The sequence below is a fragment of the Carassius gibelio genome, chromosome B21 (assembly GCF_023724105.1).
Source record: "Carassius gibelio isolate Cgi1373 ecotype wild population from Czech Republic chromosome B21, carGib1.2-hapl.c, whole genome shotgun sequence".
Lineage (NCBI taxonomy): Eukaryota > Metazoa > Chordata > Actinopteri > Cypriniformes > Cyprinidae > Carassius > Carassius gibelio.
Genome location: NC_068416.1, coordinates 24609294 through 24634110, shown reverse-complemented (window position 1 = coordinate 24634110; position 24817 = coordinate 24609294). Strand labels below are relative to the sequence as shown.

Below are 24817 nucleotides of genomic sequence, written 5' to 3'. Positions count from 1 at the left end.
TTTTATATCTTTATTGGGGCCCGAGCACCGGTGGCTTAAACATGCTCAAAAACTCACAAAACTTTGCACACATGGAAATTTACATCTGATATGGGTTTCAGAATACTGTGTGGCAAAATCGCTTGATAGCTCCACCTGTAAAATTTCAACGAAGTGCCCCTTGAGCACGCAGTACTCACATGCAACACACCAATAAAAAAAGTATCTTAGTTCAAAATCCAAAACCTAACAGGAAGTCCTGTGTTATTTGTGCAGTTTTTGCTATTTGTAGGCTTCGTACTTTCACAAACTTTAATCAGATCATCTTCAAATTTGCTGAGTGTAATCATAAGGCCTTTGCGATGCTAAATTGTGAAGATCTTGAGTTTTCGTCAAAGGGCTTGTCCCTAGCGGCCTGATAAGATTTGAATTTTCACCTTGACAGAGGAAGTTGCTGTTACTCAAACATACAATATCCACTCTGCCACAAATTTCACATGTTTGATATGCGTTCTGGCCCTAACATGTCCATGACCATATTCAGTTATAGTCATAGCGCCACCTGCTGGCAACATGGACGTGACATGTTTAACACTGTTATGGACTCCTTACAACAAGTGTCAGCAAGTGTTAAATAGGTCGTCAACATGCTACAAATGAGCTAAAACATGCTAGCAACACTTAACTAAGTTCTAAAGCATGTCATTTATGCAATGCGACTGGAAGTTGCTGTAACTCAGGTAAACAATGTCCGACTTGCCCCAAACTTCACAAGTTTAATAACAGCCGTGCCCTGATCACATGTCCATGCACATATTCAGTTGTTATCATAGCGCCAACTGCTGGCAACAGGAAATTACTTGTTTTACACTAATTTAAACATGCAATGTCCAATATGCCCCTGACTCCATAAACTTCATGTATAGTGTAATACTTTATATAAATTTAATACTTTATAGTGTTATAAAGATAAAAATTTTCTTTTTGACCACAAAATGTAAATATTTTTGCTCAGTTTGGGCCTTTTTCTTTTTTTTGGGCCTTTTTTTCTTCATCAAAACAAAGATCATCATATTCTCACTAAAGCATACAATATGAGCCTGATGCATCATATATAACAATCTCTTATTTTATCTTCTTAAAGTTTCTATAAACTTTTCCATTTCCATAAATAAATACATTAACCCTATACTGGGTTAATCTACACACATCTGAGATCCCTTTCTGTTCTTTTCCAGATTCTAGCGTTGGTCGCGGTGAGAAAGGCCATGGATTATGTGTTCTCGCAGCACGATCTCGGTTACCTGGATGACGTCATGCCCGAGAAAGACAAAAAGAAGAAAGAGGATGATAAAAAGAAGAAGAAAAAGAAAGGCAGCATCGACAGCGACATGAACGACGTGAGTCTCTCTCAGTGTTTGACAGAAACGAGTGCTTCAGTAAAGCTGCAGTGGTAAGAATGTCCCACCCCTACGTTTACAGTCGGATTTTCCAGCCAATGAGAACATTCCCAGCATAAAGATCTCCATGGAGGCCATGGAACAGGAGCCAGTGCTGGGGGAGAAACCCTCAGACCGTGAGTAAACACGCAGGGGCTCCAGCCGTCACTCTGTCCTCTTACTAACAATTCAATAATGGCCTCTCCCTCGATCCTCTCTTCCGGCTGTCGTCACACGCTCCTCCAGAAAACAGCTCTGAATCCCGTCTCTCTCTTTGTTTATGCTGTTGCTTGGTTTCCTGGTCTGTGTGGATCAATAACAGATAACACACGCTTAATCACTGTGTATTAATAAAGTCAACATGCAATCAAATTGACCTTATTTACTTTTCTAATTCATGTTCCTGGTCTTTTTTGTGCGTGAATCATTGCAAATGTTTGTCTTTTAGTGAAATAACTGGATCCGCCTTTAAAACCAATTCCCTTTTTGCACTTATTTCTCAATCTCACCAAGCACCTGGATATATTTTGCTCTATAGAGATGGGAATTATGTGGAATTTAACGATTAATGATTTCAGGTCCGTGACGGATGCACTGACGATCTCTTTTGTTAATTATTATGGGAGAAACAATGCACATTGTTTAAAAACCAATTCCTATCCACGACGCCCCTTGTGTAGTAATTTGTTTTACAAAATTAATTTTTTTTATTCTTCAAAAAGTATATAATTGCTGTTCTTTTGAACTTGCTATTTATCAAAGAATCCTAAAAAAAAAAAATTATTAGTTTCCACAAAAATATGAAGCAGTTTTCAACATTGATAATATTAATAAATGTTTCTTGAGCAGCAAATCAGCTTATAGAATGATTTCTGAAGCATCACTGGAGAAATAATGTGGAAAATTCAGCTTTGATCACAGAAATAAATGACATTTTTACATATATTCAAATAGAAAACCGTTATTTTAAATTATAAAAATATTTCACAATATTGCTGATTTTTACTGTATTTTTTTTTTTTATATATAAATGCAGCCTTGGTGAGCAGAAGAGATTCTTTCAAAAACATGAAAAAAATATACCATATCCTGTTTTATTTGCAAGTGTCAGATTCTGGAAGTAAACTGGGTTGCAAAAACAGTCTCATGTTGATTTTAACCTGCATTTCCTGTTCTTTACTACCTCTTTTAATTCTAACCACTAACCAATCAAGTCTTCTTTTCAGCTGCATCATAACACCTTCATGTTAGCCCTCTATGATTTGACAATCTGCCATGTGAATGTATGTATATTAACAGCACATGTGTTTGTTTCTCAAAGGAAAGCCCATGTCCCTCCTCACTCCCTACTGATGGAAAGCACTTTTTCCTTTCCAAGACTGTGTCAAGGTAAATGAGCTTGTGTGCACATGCATGTCTATAATTATCCAGCTTAGATCAACATGAAGTGCATGCTGGCTCAGGCATGTGCTTAGTGCTGGTCAAGCTGTTGGAACCATGCTAATTTTAGTCTTAATTTAGGTAAATTCACTGTAATGCATTGGCAGACCAATCGGTTAGCATTATAATGCTGTGTGTTTTTGTAATCATATCTAACAGCTCTCTCTTTCACTTTCTCCTAGTCAGGATTTAAACCCCTTTAAGAATATGGTGCCTCAGATAAGAGTCGATTTGGACCCCGAGAACAACAAATTCTTCTGGAAAACTCCAGCCTCCGAAACGTCTCTTTAAACACTCCTGAAACACTTTCACAAATACACTTTTAGGTCCAGAGGATTTTTGGTCAGTCAGCAAAAGAAAAAACTTTGCTAGAATGTTTCTTTTTAAAGTCCAACAAAAAAAAAAAGACGAATGTTATTTCTACACTACAACCAATAGCTCCACAAACACAAACTCTTTACCAAAGAATTTTTTAAAACTTGCTTTAATATTTTCGCTCCTTTTGTATGTCCTTCTGACGTTTTGGTAGCATTACTGTTGGAAAGTTGAAAAAAAGTATTTTTAGGTTCTGGGTCCAGACTGATTTTTTTTTTTTTTTTTTTTTTACAATTTTTAAACTTTTATAACGTTATTATTTTTTTAAACAAGAAGCATGCCAGAATCATGTTATAACCAGTCTTAATAATGTAGAAAATATTGAAATAAGAAATTTGAGGTTTGAGTTTTCTATTAAATTACTGCACTTCATTCAAATGAGCATATTAGATCAAATTTTCAAAAAAATATAAATGAACAAATTCACTTTTCTATGGAAGTCACAGAATACGAAAAAAAAAAATGGTAATTGTTAATTATTTCTCAATTCTTTTCTTTTTTTCATAGATCACAATTCCGAATGTTATTCTTAGAATTCTGAGTTTTTATCTGACAATTCTGAGAATTTTTTTTTAAATTGCAGAATTGCAAGAACAAATTAGAATTGTGAGATAAAAGGCCACAATTACCAGTTGTGTAAACAGGCTTAAATAGTTTTTGTTGATGCTTTTATTATGTTTTATTTTCCCTCCGAAAACTCAAACCTTTAGTCTTTTAGAAGTGTATTTAAGCATATATTATTACTAAACCACAATGGTGGCTGTAACTATTCATCCCAATAAGGGAAACTGCAGTTTTAAAGAAATTTTTTTCTCCTGTTTTTCTAAAGACACTTAAAGTGGGAAACACTCATGAAGACAATGAATATGATGTTCTAGTTCTACCTCTTATAATGGACTGTAGGTGCCAGGCACTCTGTGTTTGAGTGAAGCATTTCTCTATGCAGCATGGAGCGGATGTCGACGGCAATCTTAAAGTCACATGACTGGAAGAGTGGGAACTGTGTTTGACGCCTCTTGACTAAAATCACACCTTTTGTGAACTCCAGATCTGTTCCTTTGATCATAAATGACAATCCATAACAGGGCGGATACTTTCAATGTGATTGCGTTCAATGTATTTACTATGAAGCAGATGATTTGTGGTGATTTTATTATCTGGATATTTTTATTGTACTTTAATTTTTTTCAAAAAAAGAAGCAATGCTGTTGATAGCGACGTCTTTTATACTGAGATGAAACGTTGAGGGGTGTAATGACTCAATAAATGAGATTTAATGTGGAACAGCTGCACCGAGTGACAGCAATATGCAATGTATGTGGGAACTTAAATACTGCCATTAAGACAGATCACTTTCTCTTATGATCAGCACAAGGATATTTCAGTCGGCAGATCTGATGTAGAATATTTTTTAAACATCACAACATATATATCTATCTATATATAAACTCCAAATCAGTGTTTGTACATAGATCTTTTTATCATCATCATCTCTAATCAATAATGTCTTCCATTCTTTTGATTGAATTGCATTGCCTGTGCATTTTCAAGGACTGAACTGTTTTAGCCAGATGCATATAGTGTGAAATAAATCATTTCTTTTAGATGCACTTTTTTTTAAACCTAAAATTGAGATGCATTTACTGTCCTTAATTCTCTTGTGGAAGCTGTCTTACTCTCTGATTATGACGCTACAGGCAATAATGAGATTAACAGTTGATCGCTGTTCTGTAAAAGGGAATCACTCTGTAGCACTGTGAGGCGATGGGCAAATTAAAGCAATTATTAAACCACTTTCTGGTCGTGTGATGCATTCAGATGAGCTTTTATGTGTTGGATGTATATTTCCCTACATAAATGTATTTTAAAACACTTATCCCCAACTACTTAACTAAAGGTAAAAATAAACCTTTCCGATTCTCTCTCTGAGGTCAAAAAGTGCTGCAGGCCAAAGCCAAACGGCTCTACATAACAAAACCTGAAATGGGAATCTGGGTCTAATCTGGAATAAAGCCCAGAGGCACTGTGTTCTAGTCCTTGTAATCTCTCATCTTCAAGTCATTCCTCAGAACTGGAATGATGTCCTTCTGAATACATAACACCGCTTTCTCATTTCATGCACTTTTCTGACCAAATCTTGACATCTATCCTCTTCGTAATCGTTTTACGCACATGTTGCACTGAGATAAACCGTGTTTACATGTGTCGGCAGAATGAGTGGTCATTATCTAAATTGCTCACCGCGCAAGCATCTCCCAAGAAGATAACCAGAGCTGAAACTGGCATATTTTCCATTTCAGTAATTCAGGATCTCATCACGGGAATGGTTTTAGCGCGTAAGGAAGCTAAAAGGCCTTAATGTCATCACATGCTTAGACAACTTTAATACGGAGTGGTTAGTAGTTACTTTGATCATCTCCTGATGTGTGGCCTTTCTCACGGATTTCACCGTCTCTGTCGTGTGCTGGGATGTAAGCAGACGCACGTCTGCTCTGTTAACCCAAGGGTCACTGTATAGCAAAGAGTAAGACCTCTGGGATCGAGCCTCCAAATGAGCTTTTATATGTTGGATCAGTCATAGATTCTTCATTCCACTTAATTGATGTAAAGACACTCTATTTTGTATTATTTAAAGGACCAAAACCTACAGATGCTTAGAGAAAATGCCTAATAGTGATTCCAACCCTAAACAAGGGCAGGTTTTTATGGCCTTATATTTATATGTATACATTTATTTTATTTTCCAGTATTGACCACTATGCCACAAGACCGATGTTTATAAGTCCATTAAAAGTGAGAAATAATATTTCATTAGCTTTATAATTCACTTTTATTATGTTCCTAACACCATTAAGACTTCACAAAACAGTAAAGTAGCTCTTTACCATAATTCAGCTCTCTAAAAAATATAGGCCATCAATCATCAGTAAGTCATGCAAAATATTTATTTCCATTTGCTATAAAAAATTAAAAATTAATGTAACAAATTTCAACTTTATTTTTGAAGTTATATGACATTTAACACGATATTTTTGTCAGTTTACTATATTTGAAGATTAAAAGAATGGTCAATTTGATCATATGTAGGCTATTTGAACGCTGTAAGAACAGTTTTGCAGCTCTAAATACAATTAGCAATGAAGTAGATTAACCCAGCCTAATTAAAATGTCATTTAAATGTTCTAAATTAATTTCACAAACAGTTAAAAATATTTTAAACAGCATTAGAATTTTAGTAGGGCCTATTTATTTGATGAATACGACGGTCAATCGTGATGTGGGTCTTCAGGCATCAGAGGAGCATCCTCTGTCTTTTTGTGACATCTTCTGGCCATTTAGCAGAATTACAGGAAAGATTCTCAATCCTGCTTCAAATCATGTTTTTTTTTCAGTTCTCTCTCCAGAAGCAAAGCAGAGAACCCTGAGAGCCTTCATTTTACACTTTGCTTCCTGATTGTCAATATTATTATACATAAATGTTAATTAAATTTAATTGTGTCATAAGACATTTGCTAAAATTAAATGTAAATGTTTTTTTAATGCAATGAAACATTCAATTAGTTAAATTTAAATGTTTTAAAAATAAATAAATAAATAAATGTATGCATTTAGCAGACGCTTTTATCCTAAACGACTTACAGTGCATTCAGGCTAAATTTTTTTACCTAACATGAAATAAATTTCCTTCCAGTCTGAATGTTTTAATATGTTGTGATAATTTCCTACATTATTATTGCTAAGGATAAATTAAATTACATTAAAAATAAACACAAAACTATAAAGCTCAATCAAACTTGATAGCGGAGTTGATTTATAAGTGACGCTTTTCTATCCAGCTCAGTCCAGTAGGTGGCGGTGTTGCGTCATTATAACTGAGAGCGCGCATGCGCAGTACGAGCTGTGCGCTGGCTCTTGCAGACAGCTGACACGCGAGAAGCATTTAGCAGCACTGCATGCATGGCAAACCAGAGAAATGCCGTTTTTTAACATGCACCTGTGCAGCGCGCCGTGTTTCTCTGAGGCCATTAACCCGCAGCCTGGTTGAAATAGTGCTCTGAATCGACAGCGAACTGGAAATGTCACGGAGACTCAACTAACCGCTCTGCAGCTTCTTGACTTTTTAAACCTCCTTGAATTCCTCGAATCACAAATCATAGTTGAATTCTCTTTTTAATCGAATGCGCCAAATTGTTGTCACTAGCGCTGGCGATAGTAAACAGTACTGAAATATTTACGGGGAGAAGGAAGGAGGCGTGACAGGAAACCCCCCAAATTAGGAGCTGCTTCCTGCTGTCTCTGGGTTCACCATGCTGCGCTTGATCCGCGTGCTGGAGCGTGTACGCGCGTGTAGCGAGGTTCCCGCGCGCAACCGACTCTGGACCAAAGTCACCGAGCTGTCAGTGAGACTCTCCAGCACCAAAGCTGCTCCGCGGCTCCGAAGAATGGACTACCAGGTAACGCGGACTTCGTCCTTATGTCAATGTGTGAACTGGATGTATGGAAATTATTACCAATAATTGTTGAGTTTGTGCGTTTTTGTTTGCAATTTTTTGGGGGCTCGGCTAAAATAGCGCGGTAAATCCAGCGCACGCGGCTGATTCAGAACATCAGCCGTTAGTTTAAAATCAAAGGGCGGCAATTTTTTCCGCGTAATGAGCTCATGGCTAGAGTGAGTTCCATTGAAGTCAATACATATTCTTACGGCAAGCCGTATAGACATTTATTTACATTTACATTTGGTCTTTTAGCAGACGCTTTTATCCAAAGCGATTTACAAATGCGGACAATAGAAGCAGTCAATAGAGCAATGATATATAAGTGCTACAACAAGTCTTAGTTAGCATAAACGCAGTACACGTAGCAAGTGTTTTAAATAATAAAATAAATAAAAAGAAAACCGATAGAATAGAAAAAGAATAAAGCAAGCTAGAGTTTCCAGAGGTCTTTTTATAATTGTATAATCAATTAAAATAACGTAGATAGAATACAAAAATATTACAAAGGTTGTTAGTTATCTATAATAAACCTAGTAACAAAATTGTATTAGTATTTTTGCAATGCAACTTATTTCTTTGTTTCTAGTCACTGGTAACTACAAGCAACTGTTAACAAAACTTAAGTTGTTACAAATAAATTAATAGAAAGTTGTCACTGTTTGGATAGCAAAGAAATTAGTACTAGGATTTAATTAATTAGCCTTGCAGTTATTTCTCAATTGGATTATTTACTAATGTTTTACAAGAATTAACACAAAAATAGAGACTAGTAATAGCAATGGCTGTCAAAACGGCTTGCCATATATTCTACTTACTTTCATAAAGCCATGTGCTCAGGCAGCCATAACTGAGGATTAACTTATGTGTGTGTAGAAAAGATCCAGTTATGGTCGTTATTGAGACTCTGGTATCTCTTATGTTTGTTTATCAGAGAATTAGGTGAAGATTGATACAGTAGATGTAAAATCTGACGTGTAAAATTATTAGTCAATGTCACAAAAAGATTTATTGGTAGAATTGTTAACATTTGGAATATTGACAAAATGCTGAATTTATTCCTTTATGGTTAAAACTGTAGGACATTATTTTGATTATTATATTTGAAATATAGGACATGAAGAGAAATCAAAAAGACAGTAAAATAACAATTACTGAATGCTTTGCTTATATATATATTATGTAATATGTACATGGTATAGTAGTAGAATAGTATGCTTTTTTTAAGAACATGAAAGTTTTGTAATTAGTGCTGTCAAAGATTAAGCAAATCCAAAATAAGTGTTAGTTTAAATAATATATGTACCCGTACTGTCTACATTTATTATGTTTTAAAAATATACATGCATGTATATATTTAAGAAATATATTTTGTTTATATATTAAATATATTTATACATAACATTTTATGTAAATATAAACATGTAAAAGCATGTAAATATTTTCAAAATATATCCTGAACGTGTATTTATTTATAAGTACGAGATAAATATACACAGTACACCCACATATTATGTAAACAAAAGCTTTTATTGTGGATGTGATTAATTGTTTTTCAGCACTAATTGTAATATTCACGTTTCTTAAACTACTTGCATATCTTAGAAATTTTTTTTAGAGGTTTCCTCAGATTTGTTATGGTGTCAGGTTTTGCCTAATCTTATGTCACTAGTCAAGGATGTTTTATTTTGTTAATATATGCGACCAACCAACCAAAACATTCAGTAATAAAAACATTAGGGTTTCATTTGACAGTCGTAATTTGATTGTACTTTATAAACCAGATGTCCTGGCTAAACATTGACTTACTGTTATGAAAGAGTTCAGAAGTTCAGTTTTTGTTAGTAAAGCAAGAGTAAAGCCTAATTCCGTAGAGGCTAAAGCTTCACATGGACATCTGGCTATCCTCTGAATATTAGCTCAAAATGACACTTGTATAACAAGTTGTAAATCTGGATTGGATGTAAACATGAGAGTCTTGTGAAGTCCAGAGCTGTTGTCTGAGATGGCATGAAATCTTTGAGATCCTGTAGCATTATGAATGTGTTTCAGGATGCGGTTTGCACCCTCAACACCCTCCAGACGAACGCCAGCGCGCTGGAGCAGGTGAAGAGAGAGAGAGGTCATCCTCAGCTCCAGCTGCAGGCCATGAGAGGCTTCCTCCAGCGGGCAGGACTCAAGGTATCAGCTTCACAGCACTAAAACACTCCTGATTGGAGTGAATGGTATCGCCCACATCCTTATATGACTGTAGGAGTGCTTTTATATCACACTAACTCCATTAATGATATTTGTGCATCATTAATCCTTGACTGATTAAGAGATTTAATTGACAGCTTAGTGAGCGAATAATATACAATTTCTGTGAATTAGGACAACATTGTGTAAAAAGTATTTAAATATCAGCGTTAAATGCATCAATAAATGCCAGTGTGCATGCATGCATACATCAAATCTCTGTAAGCATATGCTTTAGCCTTTGTGCATTTTTGTGTATAATGTGTCACTGACTAATTTGGGAAAATTAAATACATTAAAAATTAAATATAATTCTTTTTTTTTTTTCATTTTTGTTAAATTATATCTTTTTATTTGCACCTTAGACACAAAGCAACTGATGAGATTCATAAAGTTTTTTTCCTTATTTTGACTTGAAACATTTATTTTAATTACAAAATTAATTGTAAATAATATTTTCTAGATTTATTATGATTTAGCATGTGTATTTTTGGAGCTTAAATAACAAAGTGGGAATGCCTACATCCAGATCCAGTGAATTGAATGATTTACAAATGAAGGGTACTTAATTTTATAAAAAAAATTATTTATTTTAATAAATTGAGTAAGATGGCACATAAAAAAACTGTACATTATTTATTTAAACCTTAAGCCTCATAAAAAGACTCATTAATATAAATGACACATTATTTAAACCGTATAATGCTTATAATTGTAAAACTATTATAAGATACATTTAAAGCCATTATAGTCAATATCTGCTTAACTGTGACCGCTCATTGGAAGCCAAAAACAACTAAACTCTGCTTCATATCATGAAAACAAATTCTTGCACATCTTTACTTGTTAAAACATCTTCACATCCATATTTTAATTGTAATATGTTTTCTAAATAACCATTCACAATGCGCTGATGTGTCCTGTTTGTCCTCAGGTAGATGAACTTGATCGTCTAAATATTATTCATGTAACTGGAACGAAAGGAAAGGTAAACCTGTTCACCTTTCAGTAAAAATTTCCATCAAGTTATAAAGTTCAATAAAATGATGAAAGTATATATGTTTTTTTTAGGGTTCAACATGTGCCTTTACAGAACAGATTTTGAGAAACTATGGCTTCCGGACTGGATTCTACAGGTATTATAACCAGTCATAATACTTCAGTTTTTGGAGATAAACGTGTTTATAGTCATTCTTTAGTGATTGTGGGTGCAGCAGGGTTTTTAAATCTGTGTAAGTGTTGCGTAACTCCTTTGTTTATTCATGCATGCACATGTATGAACTTTGCTTGATCTGTCCACTCAAATAAACAAGTTCTTTGAGGAGAAAGTAAAGCTATGTGCTGTGTCAGTATTACCGTGTGAATGACGTAATCAGTCTGTCCTAGGTTTTGTTGAACTTGAGCTCAAACTTAATGATTTACAGTACATAATCATCAACTGTTGTTCACAGTGAAACCTTTAAGGCCTTAAACAAACACTGTAGTAAAGTTGTTACATTGACTGTGTTCTCTTTATTGTGGAGCTTGATTTGTGTGATGTTTATTTTCTGCATTCTCTCTTTAGTTCACCTCATTTGGTGCAAGTGAGAGAGCGAATCAGAATCAACGGGCAGCCAATAGGAAAAGAGCTTTTCACCAAATACTTCTGGCAGGTGTATTGTCGACTGGAGGAGACAAAGGTGAGACGGACTATGTTTTTAAGACGGTATGCAATGTAGGCACTCTCTAACATTCACCAATTAAACTTCTTCCTAAGTTGTTTATATCCCAGACAGTTTTTGAAAACGAATGGTAAAAAACAGCTCAGTCATTAATTATGATTATGACAAAATCCTAAACATGTACCATATGATGATAGGATGAAATGTGTTAATACATGCAAATAAGAATATATTCATATCACAGCCACTATTGTGATCTGCTAACCTCCACATATCAATAATTGCATGTAAAGTTTTATTAATGATTTTGATGCAAAAAAAAAAAAAGAAGTGGTAGCATTTGTGAAGAAGTGGTAGCTTTAAACAATGATCTGGTTCTTGAGTTTTAATGCTTTAGTTCCTATGAAGGCAGTGCATGTTTCCTGCTGGCTGCTTTGTTACATTCGCATCTGTTCCATGTTAACTGTGTTAAGTGTAAATGCGAGGCGTCTGGCCATGTAATTGCATAATCACGACAGCGTGTCAAATCATGTGAGGAAAGAACTGAGCCTAAAATGTCTCTTTGAAAATCTGCATTCATGTATCCTTTAAATGGCAGTGTACAGCTGATTTTTAAAGGCTTTCTTTGTCATAACATTTGTGTTTAACTTTTCAGGATGCACATTGTGGCAGCATGCCTGCTTATTTCCGCTTTCTCACCATCTTGGCCTTTCACATCTTTCTACAGGAGAAGGTGAGCAACATTACTGAACTGTTTTATCTGTAATCATTTTATAACTACAGTTGAGCCTGATCAACATATTTAATCGTGATCGACTGCTGGCTTTTTATTACTCCGTTATCATCTTATCAGTGGTGTCAAAGTTGAATTATTTTGTCTCCGGGATCCTTGTCCTTTATTATAAATGCTTAAGGTTATTGTTCTTCACCTGAATTCTGTGTGCGTCTCTGTCTCTGTGCAGGTTGATTTGGCCGTCTTTGAGGTTGGGATCGGTGGAGCGTATGACTGCACTAATATCATCAGGTATCACAGCGCACTTCAGCTTTGTCTCTTTCTCTTCTGCTTCAGTGTAGCATGTCTAATACTATCTTTGTGCTGCTCTAGTCTAGTGTGAACTCCATTTAATCTCCATTCATTTAGCTTTTCATAATTCAAGCCTGACACATTCCTGTCCAATCATTGATCTGCATTCTTCATGAGTTTCATTGATCCTACCCTATCAGTAATGATCCTGACTGACAATAGGAAATGTGAAAATAAAGAAATTTTATGTGATCTTATGCTCAAGAACACCTAATAATGACAGCTTCTCTTTATTCAAAAACACCTTTGCTTTAGTTGCACACAGAATCTTTCTAAAACGTTAAAGGCATGACAATTTGCTGAACAGTGAGTCACCGTCCGAGACGTAGAAGGGTTTGTTTCTTTATAAGAACAGATTTAAATAAATTGAGCATTACATCACTTGCTCACCAGTGCAGTGAATGGGTGCCGTCAGAATGAGAGTCCAAACAGCTGATAAAAACATCACAATAATCTACACGACTCCAGTCCATCAGATAACATCTTGAATTGAAAAGCTGTGTTTGTAAGAAACAAATACATTCAAGCCTAATGCAAACCTGAAATACAGACCCAGTTCATACAAGTTGAATCATTTATGTAAGGTCTTTCACATGTGTTTTTCCATTAGTGTGATAATAATTTGTAATCATTAAAGGACTACAAAATGAATCCTACAAAACCTGTATTAATAACTGGAAGGTTGTGGAGGGTTGAAATTACACTGTTAAGGTGATGTGTATAATATTTACGATTTTTCAAGAGCACAACTATCCAGTTGGATTTTTTGTTGTTGTAACTTGATATTTTGTGATTGCGCTTGGTGCTGCTTATGGGACAGAAATGATACGCTTCATTATAAAAGTGATTGAGGTTTAATTTATTCAAATGTTTTTCCTAGGCGTCCCTGGGTGTGTGGCGTCTCTTCTTTAGGCATAGATCACACCAGCATACTGGGAGACACCATTGAGAAAATTGCCTGGCAGAAAGGAGGGATTTTTAAGGTGATTATTTGTGGCTCTTGTGTGAAAAAGAATCGAAAACTTTGCACGTACAGAGGATTTTAAGTGAATGTGTTTATTGCAGCCAGGAGTTCCTGCATTCACGGTCAAACAGCCTGATGGGCCGATGAAGGTGCTTCAAGAGAGAGCAGAAGAAATCGGGGTGAGAAATACAAACATGCACTGAAGTCACAATTCAGATTGCAGACAATGTTCTCACATTGTTCTCTGTTTCTCTCTCAGTGTTCGTTATCAGTGTGTCCTGATCTGGAGGAGTATCAGAGCGAGGCTTCGCTCCGGTTGGGTTTAGCCGGTCATCATCAGCGCAGTAACGCTTCTCTGGCTCTACAGCTCTCTCACACTTGGCTGCAGAGACACTTCCTCACAGGTGCGTGTTTCTGATAGTTTGTGTGTTAGTTCACATACCTCTGATTGTGATTTTAATCAGCTGTTTGTTCCTCAGATCCTGTGTCATCATCTCCAGTGGAGTTCAGCGGTGTGAGTCCAGCTCAAGCCTTCCATCCCAGTCCGGCAATGATAAAAGGTCTGGAAAAACACACCTAGTGAACTGCTTTGATGTGTGCTGCCTACATGGGCAGAAATTAGCAACAGACAGGGATGTTATTGCTGCATTCTGTATTTCATGCAAAATTTCCTTTTCAGATTTTATTAAAATGACCACTTTTGAGACTTGAGCTTGCAGCCTTTTGGTTACTTGTCCTGATGTTTAATCACTAAAATTACTAAATCACAGTCTTGGAAGCGTCAAAGTGCATTTAGCAGTTGTAGGTAATATATATGACGTTTTCACAGGTCTTGCGGAGACTGAGTGGCCTGGGCGCAATCAAACACTAAAACACGGTCCTGTGACGTATTTCCTGGATGGAGCTCATACCACACGCAGCATGCAGGCCTGTGTCTGCTGGTTCAGCGAGATCGCACCACAACATGAGAGAAATGCAGGGTGAGAAGGCCTTCCTCTTTTACTCAGAGAGTGGATCATGGCGTTATTAAAGGGATAGTTCACCCCAAATTAAAATTCTGCCATTAATTATGCACCCTCGTGTCGTTCCAAACCCTTAAGACCTTCGTTCATCTTCAGAACACAAATTAAGATATTTTTGATCAAATCCGAGAGCTCTCTGACCCTCACATAGACAGCAAGGGAACTACCACGATCAAGGCACAGAAATATAGCAAGGACATCGGTAAAATAGTCCATTTGACATCAGATTTTTTTTTTTGTCATTATTTTTGTTTTCTTTGTGCACAAAAAGTATTTTCATAGCTTCATAACATTACATTTGAACACTGATGTCACATGGACTATGTTAACGATGTCTTTACTACCTTTCTGGTATGCGAACGTTTCAGTCGTGTTGCTGTCAATGCAGGGTCAGAGAGCTCTTGGATTTAATTAAAAGTATCTTCATTTGTTTTTAGAAGATGGTACAACATGAAGGTGAGTAATTAATGTCAGAGTTTTTAATTTTTGGGTGAGCTATCCCTTTACCGCAAAGTCATGGGTTCCATTCCCAGGGAAGCTGTGAACTTATAAAATACATGCATGCAATTAATACTGTGTAGGTCCTTTTTAGATAAAAGCATCTGCTTGATGCAACTGTGTAAATGTAAATAAGAACCAAAACGATCTGTTTTCTAAAATATGATTGTAAATTTAAAACTGAAAGGTATAAACGCAAATCTAAAGATGTTGTAGAAACTCGAGAATACAGACAGACAGTGTTTAATTTGTGTTGGTGTTTAATGCTCTGTGTGTTTGCAGGGGTTCAGTAGTGAGGGTGCTCTTATTCAACGCTACAGGAGAGAGAGACTGTGCTGCTATGCTCAAACTGCTCGTAGTGAGTTATTTCACAGTTTTTAATCATATTAATCTGCACTAAGCCAACCAGACTCATGTTTGTTTGTATTAATAGCATTCTAACGCTTGTTCTTTGTTGTAGCCCTGTCTTTTTGATTTCGCCGTGTTCTGTCCGAACATCACAGAAGCAATAGCGACCTGTAATGCAGGTAAGAGACGCTTCCCGCCGTCATCCTGTGTAAGAGATCCAGACGCAGAAGATGATATGAGATCTAGTCAATCAATAAGAGGTGAAGATAGATGTTTTGAGTGGTTCAGGACCAAATCTTTTGGTGATCCCAGTTTTAAGATGTCTTAAGTGTGCTGAACTTGGCAACATTTTATGGATGAATTTAACTTTTAGAATGAAGATCAATGAAGGCTTTTTAGAGTTTGCCTTTATAGATGTATTGGCCAAAATATACTGCAAAATCAGGCTATCCGGAAAAGAATTGCAATGAGAGAGTATATATAAAAAAATTTATGTTATGTAATTTTATATAATATATTTCATAAAATAAATGCTTTTTATTTGAATTTAATTTATGAAAAATGTAATTCAAGTTTAATTAAATGATACCGAATTACATGATTAGGAATAATTTTTTTTTATTCAATATTGAAACATTGATTAAATATTTCAGGAAACTCATTTGAAATGTGCTTTCATATCCAGTATTTCTAAGTGTTTCTTGCTTTTTGGTGAATCGAGCAAAAATTAACATCAGACTATTAGAAAGATCTCCCTTGAGCTGTTACGTTGAGTTTTTGGAAGATTTCTGATAATTTTACATGAAGATTGTTTCAGACAAATCACTTGAAAGATTATATTTTGGTTAGAATGATGCATTACAAGTAGGTTTTTTTGCATTCTGCATTTTAATAACACACTCTGTCCTTCAGACCAACAGAACTTTAATGTTTCTGTGGAGAACATGCTCACACGTTGCCTGGACAACCAGCAGAGCTGGCGCGTTCTGAATGGCCAGGGGGAGAAACCAGAGGCGGAGCTTCTGATCGGAGGCGGTTTGCCATTGGTGGCAGAAAGACACAGCCACACACTGGTGTTTCCCTGCATCCTCAGCGCTCTGCAGTGGATCAGTCAGGGAAGAGACTCGGTACTGTCAGACCCAAACAAATGTGTCATACCCGTTAAACCTAGCATAAACGCCAAAGCCGCTCCGCTACGAGAGGCTGTGAACATACACGTCCTAATCACAGGTAGTTTACACCTGGTGGGAGGGGCTTTAAAACACCTGGACCCTGCTTTAAACTCATAACGTACATATGCATGTGTCTGCAGTGCCAGACATCCAGCCAAACACCCAGTGCCTGAACCCTCTGTCCCAGCACTCAGAGGAGTAGTTCACCCAAAAAAAGTTTACTCACCCTCAGACCGTTTAAGATGTAGAGGAATTTGTTCATTCATCAGAACAGATTTAAAGAAATTCATCACTTGCTCACCAATGGATCACCTGCAGTGAATGGGTGCCGTCAGAATGAGTGTCCAAACAGCTGATAAAAACATCACAACACAGTTAAGGTTTTTTGACTGAAACAACTTTTGAAAAGCAGAAAGCAGTATTATGGACCCATGTTTTAAATGAAATCAAAGGTTTAAAGCAAAGATGTCTTTATTATGGTGGACTTGTTTCATATAATCATGCATCTTTTTCTTCACAAGATGTTCACTGATGGACTAGAGTGGTGTGGATTATTGTTATTTTTTTATCAGCTGTTTGGAGTCTCATTCTGACGGCACCCATTCACTGCAGAGGATCCATTGCTAAACAAGTGATGTAATGCTAAATAGATTCTCCAAATCTGATTAATAAACAAACTCGGTTACATTTGAGATGGCCTGAGGGCGAGTACACTGTCGGCTAGTTTTAATTTTTGGGTGAAATATTCCTTCAACAGATCACTGTTTTACTGTAAAATTCACAGCAAATCATGGATTAAATCTTTTCTTCTTGAATCCATCCATTTTTCGTTATGAAGAGCATTGGACCAGTTTATGTAAAAAGCACATAAATCCATATCTACTTGAGCTGTTTATGTTTACTTTATTGGGATACTTTAATTTGAAGTACTTAAAGTACATTCAGTTCATTTTCTGTCTAATCTTTTTTTATTATTTGACACTACAGTTTTGATGTTTTAACCTGATCTTTCCATTCATGAAATAGAAAGTCAGGTTGATTGTTCATCAGTGTTAATGTTTTTGTTTTTTATAGCGCTGAAATAATTGTGCCATATATAATACACAGTTCTCAAATTATATAATATTAATGTGTCACTTCTTAAGCAAAATTATGTTCAAATTGTGTCAACACTGTGGTTCTACATTTACATTTTATATTCATGCCCTTTGTGCTAATGTTAAATATACGCAAATAAATATTAAAAAAGCCAACATAAATGTAAGTTCTATATTTTTACTCTTTATTTTCTTCTTGTCTTTTTCTTTTTTAAATAAATGCATGGCTATGCCCACATCTGTTTATAGTGAATAAAAATGTTAAGTGTTTTGTGTGTGTGTGTATACATCAGAGGTCTGGATGTGTAAAAAAAAAAAAAAAAAAATGGACTGTCAAATATGACTAATGTTTTGAATTTTAATGTAATAATTTTTTTGTAGCATTTTATGTACTATAGTAAACAGGAGAGTGTATAATCTATTTTCAAATGCAACCTGGATTTTGAATATGAGAACTTGGTTTTGGGCTAATTTTGTTATATATGACAGACTGGATAATAATAACAACAATGTGACTGAATATTAATTTTGATCAATAAAGATCATACCACTCTTGTCTTAAAGTGTCATAGAGTCCTATTAAAAGTCTTAATGTACTGTATATACCAGGTGTAAAATGAATAAAAATTCAAAGTTGTTTGTGTCTATATTGCATTCATTGTTATTATATATAATAATAATATTTATTTTATTTTTCTTATACAATGTCCAATTTCTATCCATCTCATATCCTATGTCACATTGAGATATGAGTCTAGGTATTGTTCTGCCGGATAAAATACGTTTCATCAAAATAAGTTTAAATCTACAATTAAAAAATAAACACATTTGACTAGAGTATCTTCATGTGATAATCGCGGATCCTTCAGGTGCCGCTAGAGGTTTTCTTGACGTGGTTGAATCCGTCCTGCGGACCGCAGAGGAACAGCAAGGATGCAGCGCGACAAAACCGGAAGCTCCGGCGGTGGGGATAAGTACGAATATTTTAACAATAATCTATCTTTTATCAGTCATTTGAAATATTAAAAACTGTATTATGTTTATCTTTAACATGTCAAGCACACATCTGTACCGTTTAAATATAGTTGGTGTTTTAAGTAACGGTGTAAAGCTGATATTTGCGCGTGTGGGTTTGTGTGTTTGTCTTTGTCGAGGGCCGAGAGAAGAACACGAAACCACCCACACAGACAAAACAGCGTCTTATAAGACGAACTATTGTGTATTTAAAACTGAAATATGCCAAAATGCGTCTGTACGAGTGTTGTTGTTATTATATTAATCTCAATTTAAGAACATCAGGTGGAAAGGAGTGTTTAAAAACAAATGTGACCTTGGATTACAAAACCATTAGGGTCAATTTTTTTAAATTGAGATTTATATATCATCAGAATTTTGGATAAATAAGCTTTCAGTTGATGTATGGTTTGTTAGGACAGTAGGAAAATATGAAACTATTTGCAAATCTGGAATCTGAGGGTGCAAAAAAAATCTAAATAATGAGAAAATCGCCTTTAAAGTTGTCGAAATGAAGTCCTTAGCTATGCATCTTCCTAATTACAAATATATTTATGGTAGGAGATTTACTAAATATCTTCATGGAACACGATCTTTACTTAATGTCCTAATGATTTTTGGCATAAAAGAAAAATGTATCCTTTTGACCCATACAAGGTATTGTTGGTTATTTCTAAAAAAATATATATATATATAAATTCCTGTGCTACTTATGACTGGTTTTGTGGTCCAGGGTCTCATATGTGTATGTTGTGTGTGTTCAGGCCGGACCGAGAGACCGCCATCATGTCTAAATACTATGATGGGGTCGAGTTTCCCTTCTGTGATGAATTCTCAAAATATGAGAAGCTGGCGAAGATCGGCCAGGGCACCTTCGGGTGAGTAAACCTAAGTGACGCTTGTTTAGGTAAATAAACTGTAATATACATTTGATCTGTTTATTACTGTTGTAATCCACTGTCAGGAAGAGAATGGCTGTTGTGTCTATAGGGGTCATTGTCATTAAAGGAATAGTTCAGCCAAAAATTAGTATTTGCCCACAGTTGGTTCATCCTCAGGCTATCCAAGAATTTAGATGGGTTTGTTTCTTCATCAGATTTGGAGAAATGTAGCATTGCATCACTTGCTCACCAATAGATCCTCTGCAGTGAATGGGTGCCGTCAGAATGAGAGTCCAAATAGCTGATAAAAACAACACAATAATCCACAAGTTATTCACACCCCTCCAGACCATCAGTTAATGTCTTGTGAAGTAAAAATATCCTTGTTTGTAATTAACTAATTCATCATTAAGATGTATTTAACTTCAAACGATTGCTTAAAAATGTCTAGGTCTAAGTCTCCAGTCAAAAAAAAGTCTATGCACAGTCTATGCACAGATCAAGCACCATATGTTGGTGGATTTAGATTTTTTTTAAATGGAGGAAGAGTTATTATGGATTATGGACTCATAGTATGTTAAAAGTTATGTTAAAAGGCCACAATGGATTTGTTTTCTGCAAATTAAAACCTAACATTTTTACTTCACTGGACTAATAACTAATGGACTGGAGTCATGTGGATTATTATGATGTTTTTATCAGTGATGCAATAATACATTTCTTCAAATCCTCTTTCGATGAAGATAAATGACCTGTGACTCTAAGACTGAGGAAATATTAAGCAAATTGTCATTTTGGGGTGAACTGTTTCTTTTGCTATATTTTGGATTGGAAGTAACCAAAGTGATTTCAGGCTGGATTAGCCATGAGGTTGAGTGATTCACTCATGTGTTTTCTCTTTGTAGGGAGGTGTTCAAGGCCAAACACAGACAGACGGGGAAGAAGGTGGCTTTAAAGAAAGTACTTATGGAGAATGAGAAAGAAGGGGTGAGAACATGTAGCATCTGTCCTGAACAGAAATCAAGTGATACACTAATTGGACTCTTGATTTAAAAGCAGATGTCTCACATTTAAGCGTCTTTGTGTTCTTCTCCTCAGTTTCCCATCACAGCTCTGAGGGAAATCAAGATCTTGCAGCTGCTCAAACATGAGAATGTGGTCAACCTCATTGAGATCTGCAGGACAAAAGGTGAGGAAGACCTACACAATCCGTGTTTAATTTGAATCTTCCCATGGTGTGTGTGTCTGCTGTCATGAAATGCATGGCATGGCTGTTTTTTTGACATGCAAATGTGGCTTTACAAGCGTTAATGTCTTTATGTCCACATTCTCGCGGTCATGGACAAACTGGAAATATAAAGGAATTTTTAAATTGTGAATTTTAGACCCGGAAAAGTCATTGAAATTAGTAAAAATTGTAAAAGTCAAAGACATTCTGCTGAAATATCATCAGCTAGACAATCATAATAATCATTACAATCATAGTAATCATGTAAATTCGTTGTTCTAAAAGTGTTGGGTCCGTGTAACTCACCCATTTTCAAATAATAGACAATGTGTTAAATTACATGATGTCTTGCTTTTGACATGAGGATTATGGATTATTTTAACAGTTTATTTTTCTCCTCTCTTCCTCTCCAGCCACTCAGTTTAACCGTTATAAGGGCAGCATCTATCTAGTGTTTGATTTCTGTGAGCACGACCTCGCTGGGCTGCTGAGCAACGCTAATGTTAAATTCACTCTGGCTGAGATCAAGAAGGTGATGCAGATGCTGCTGAACGGACTTTACTACATACACAGAAACAAGGTAAGATAGTGTGATGCTTACAGCTTGACTGCTAGCGTTCACAGATTATCTGATGTTAACGTGACTAAGAAACGACCCTGGGCTGTCTCTGTGATGCTTCCAGTCTCAGACTGAGTGTTTTGTGTGTTTGTGTCAGATCCTCCACAGAGACATGAAAGCGGCCAATGTTCTGATCACCAGAGAAGGCGTTCTGAAGCTGGCTGATTTTGGATTGGCCAGAGCCTTCAGTTTGGCTAAGAACAGTCAGGGGAACCGCTACACTAACCGGGTCGTCACACTGTGGTACCGACCGCCTGAACTGCTGCTGGGTAAGTGAAATACATCTTAAACGCTTGCAGTGGGATATAATGATTGGATTTTCACTGTGAGTATTTGTTGTTTTGTCAGGTGAGAGAGACTACGGGCCTCCCATAGATCTGTGGGGTGGAGGGTGTATCATGGCAGAGATGTGGACCAGGAGCCCCATCATGCAGGGCAACACAGAACAGCACCAGCTCACACTCATCAGTCAGCTGTGTGGCTCTGTTACTCCTGAGGTAACACACACACAACTGGGCTTTAGACCTCTTTACACATGGTTTATACATCTACTTTGGGTGGTCAGATCACAAATGTTGTTTTAAATGTTTGCATGTTCAAATGTGTCTAAGGGTGTTTTCAAACCTGCCTCATTTAGTTGGGTTGAATTGTTCCAGAGTTCGTTTCTCCCTTTGGTGCGGTTCGTTTGAGCAGGTGTGAAAGCAGCAATCGCACTCGGGTGTGCGCACCAAAGGGGGACCAAACTAGCGTACCGAGACCTGCTTGAAGAGGTGGTCTCGGTACACTTACAAACGAACTCTGGAGCGGTTCGTTTGTGGTGAGAACGTGATCCGACCTCGAACAGACCCAACTGCAAAAAGTACTGATAATATTTGGACTAAACCAGCTGCCATAGTCAGCTGCGCTGTGCACTATGAGATGAGGAAGTGTTTGTTGACAGTATGCACTTTGGCATGGCAGCCCGTGGACAAACTTGGAGTAGTGAGGAGGTGCGGAGCCTCAGAAATTTGGTCAGATGACCATGAGCATGTCAGAGTTAAGAAGAATTAATGCACGTCTCCGCTTGAAGTTACGAGCGATTCCCACTCGCCGTTTGCACTGCAGTGCATTAGAACGTTGTTTTCAAGCTGCATCCGCGCTTCATTATAGAAATGTATTGTTTGCATATTGTGGTGTATACACTCAATGTAATAGATTATGGCCAGGGACAAAACCAGCCCGCGCAGTCGTCTCTCCATAGTTGTGTTGTCTCCATGTTGTTTGCTGGCTTTCCCTCTTATGTTGGGATTTTCCCGCACGTAAATTCTGACCAATCAAAAAGCAGTTTAGGAAATACGTGATGGCCTATGAGTGATGTGGATGTTGTCATGTGTCTGCATTTTGGTTCGTTTCAACTTGTTCGGACCAAAACAATCAGTGTGGTGTGAAAAGGAACCAAAAAAGTTGAAAAATGCTACAATGTATAATTGTTTGCCCTTGGTTCAGACCAAATGAATCGAACTAGAGATGTGAAAGCACCCTAAAGTGTCCACTTCTGATCCGTTTCTGTCAAATTAATATAAGGAAGAGCTAAAATTGCATTATTATACAAATACATCCTAGTTTTTATTTTTTTTTAATAACTAGAAAAAGAAAAAATATGAAACTGGGAATTTCTATTTTTTTTGGACTTGATGAATACAAAAACATGAATATGAAGCTTAAGCCCATGCTAATTTTTTATCTGTTTGCATATTTCATAAATATGAAACTTGAATTCATGCTCTATATTTATTTGAGTAATGCGTATATTTAACAATATTTATATGAATTCTTGCATAGCCATGCATTTATTTAACAAAAAAAAAAGTACAACTCATAAATATAGAACTTAAATTTATGTTGGCTTTTTTAATATTTATTCGCATATATTTAACGTTAGTACAAAGGGCATGAATATAAAATGTCAATTTTATTTACTTATATTCAACCAAAATTAGTACAAAAATAATATGAATATAATATGAACATAATTATGAATTTTGAGTTCATGTGATTCAAAATGTCATTTATTATATTATTTGTTTTTATTGGATTTTTTTTGGCTTAAATATATCATGACATGAATACAAAAGCATAAATATGAAACTTGAATTCATGTTCTGTATTCATTTGAATTAATGTATATATTTAACAACAACAAAAAATCATAGTAAAAATCATAAATATAGAACTTAAATTCAAGTTGGCTTTTTAAATATTTATTTAAAATAATGTTTATTTGCATATTTAATAAAACAAAAATCATAAATGTAAAACTAGAATCCATGTTTCATATTAAAGTCTTATTCATGCATCTGTATTGTGTGCTGTCTCAGGTTTGGCCCGGTGTGGATAAGAAGTATGAGCTGTATCAGAAGATGGAGCTTCCTAAGGGTCAGAAGCGTAAGGTGAAGGACAGACTGAAGGCTTATGTGAAAGACCCGTACGCTCTGGACCTCATCGACAGACTGCTGGTTCTAGATCCGGCTCAGAGAATAGACAGCGACGACGCTCTCAACCACGACTTCTTCTGGTCCGACCCCATGCCCTCTGACCTCAAAAACATGCTCTCCACACACAACACCTCCATGTTTGAGTACCTGGCGCCGCCACGCAGGAGAGGTCACATGCCCCAGCAGCCAGCCAATCAGAACAGAAACCCTGCCACCACCAGCCAATCAGAGTTCGAAAGGGTTTTTTGATTCATCCGGCCAGCTGCTGACAAAATATAAGACATTTCCACATAATATCTTGAGTTATTGTTTTATCACAGTGTTGTGTTGGTCATCAGTAGAGCAGGCAGACACAGTTCCTGTTGTTTAGTGTTAACATCTAGATTACAAAAAATACTGATCATTGATGAGATGAGTTCAGTTTATATGAATTACTGAATCCATACTGAGCTGATCCAGAAAAACAGCATGCGTTTATTGTGCTGCCAGTGAACTGTGGGAGAAAAAATAATAAGTGTGCGTTATGTTTTCAGACAGATTCAGTGTAGTGTTGGAGATAAGTCTGCTTTTCCCATTGAAAATACTTCTGAAAATATGTTTAGTCTGAGAGAGCCATTAACCGTTATTTAAGCACCTGCTAATCATCATTTCAGATGATATTGTTCATTTAGTTTTTTTAAAGGATGTTTTTATTTGTAAGATCATGTGTTTGTGTTGGGATATTGGTGTACAAGTTACTTGTAAGTAAATTACACTAATAAATCCTTTCACGTTTACCAACCTTGTTTTGT

General features: G+C 36.1%; 3 protein-coding genes across 6 annotated transcripts in view; all 3 read left to right on the top strand.

Moving 5' to 3' along the window:
- slc4a4b (solute carrier family 4 member 4b) overlaps nucleotides 1-5026 on the top strand; it is a 44832-nt gene extending 39806 nt beyond the window's left edge. For 2 of the 3 annotated variants that reach the window (XM_052587476.1, XM_052587474.1), the window contains 4 exons: nucleotides 1218-1379; nucleotides 1462-1555; nucleotides 2740-2807; nucleotides 3041-5026. In XM_052587476.1, the coding sequence (XP_052443436.1) occupies nucleotides 1218-1379; nucleotides 1462-1555; nucleotides 2740-2771 (288 nt within the window). In that variant the 3' untranslated portion in view covers nucleotides 2772-2807; nucleotides 3041-5026. The remainder of the gene's footprint in view (nucleotides 1-1217; nucleotides 1380-1461; nucleotides 1556-2739; nucleotides 2808-3040) is intronic. The other variant, XM_052587475.1, reaches the window with a different exon arrangement.
- Nucleotides 5027-7123: 2097 nt separating this feature from the next.
- Nucleotides 7124-18447, top strand: fpgs (folylpolyglutamate synthase). 2 transcript variants are annotated; one of them, XM_052587477.1, is made up of 15 exons: nucleotides 7124-7687; nucleotides 9779-9907; nucleotides 10899-10952; nucleotides 11036-11100; nucleotides 11529-11643; nucleotides 12281-12358; nucleotides 12588-12649; nucleotides 13590-13692; nucleotides 13775-13852; nucleotides 13933-14077; nucleotides 14153-14233; nucleotides 14503-14653; nucleotides 15476-15551; nucleotides 15654-15801; nucleotides 16454-18447. In XM_052587477.1, exons 1-15 carry the CDS (start codon nucleotides 7541-7543, stop codon nucleotides 16828-16830), a joined length of 1809 nt encoding a protein of 602 aa, XP_052443437.1. In that variant the 5' UTR covers nucleotides 7124-7540; the 3' UTR covers nucleotides 16831-18447. The 2 variants fall into 2 exon arrangements, with proteins under 2 accessions (XP_052443437.1, XP_052443438.1); XM_052587478.1 differs by having other exon boundaries at nucleotides 7126-7687; nucleotides 15654-15720.
- Nucleotides 18448-18647: 200 nt separating this feature from the next.
- Nucleotides 18648-24802, top strand: cdk9 (cyclin-dependent kinase 9 (CDC2-related kinase)). Its single transcript, XM_052588756.1, has 8 exons — nucleotides 18648-18784; nucleotides 19589-19702; nucleotides 20611-20692; nucleotides 20804-20894; nucleotides 21347-21513; nucleotides 21650-21821; nucleotides 21901-22049; nucleotides 23910-24802. Exons 1-8 carry the CDS (start codon nucleotides 18744-18746, stop codon nucleotides 24273-24275), a joined length of 1182 nt encoding a protein of 393 aa, XP_052444716.1. The 5' UTR covers nucleotides 18648-18743; the 3' UTR covers nucleotides 24276-24802.
- The last annotated feature ends 15 nt before the right edge of the window (nucleotides 24803-24817 follow it).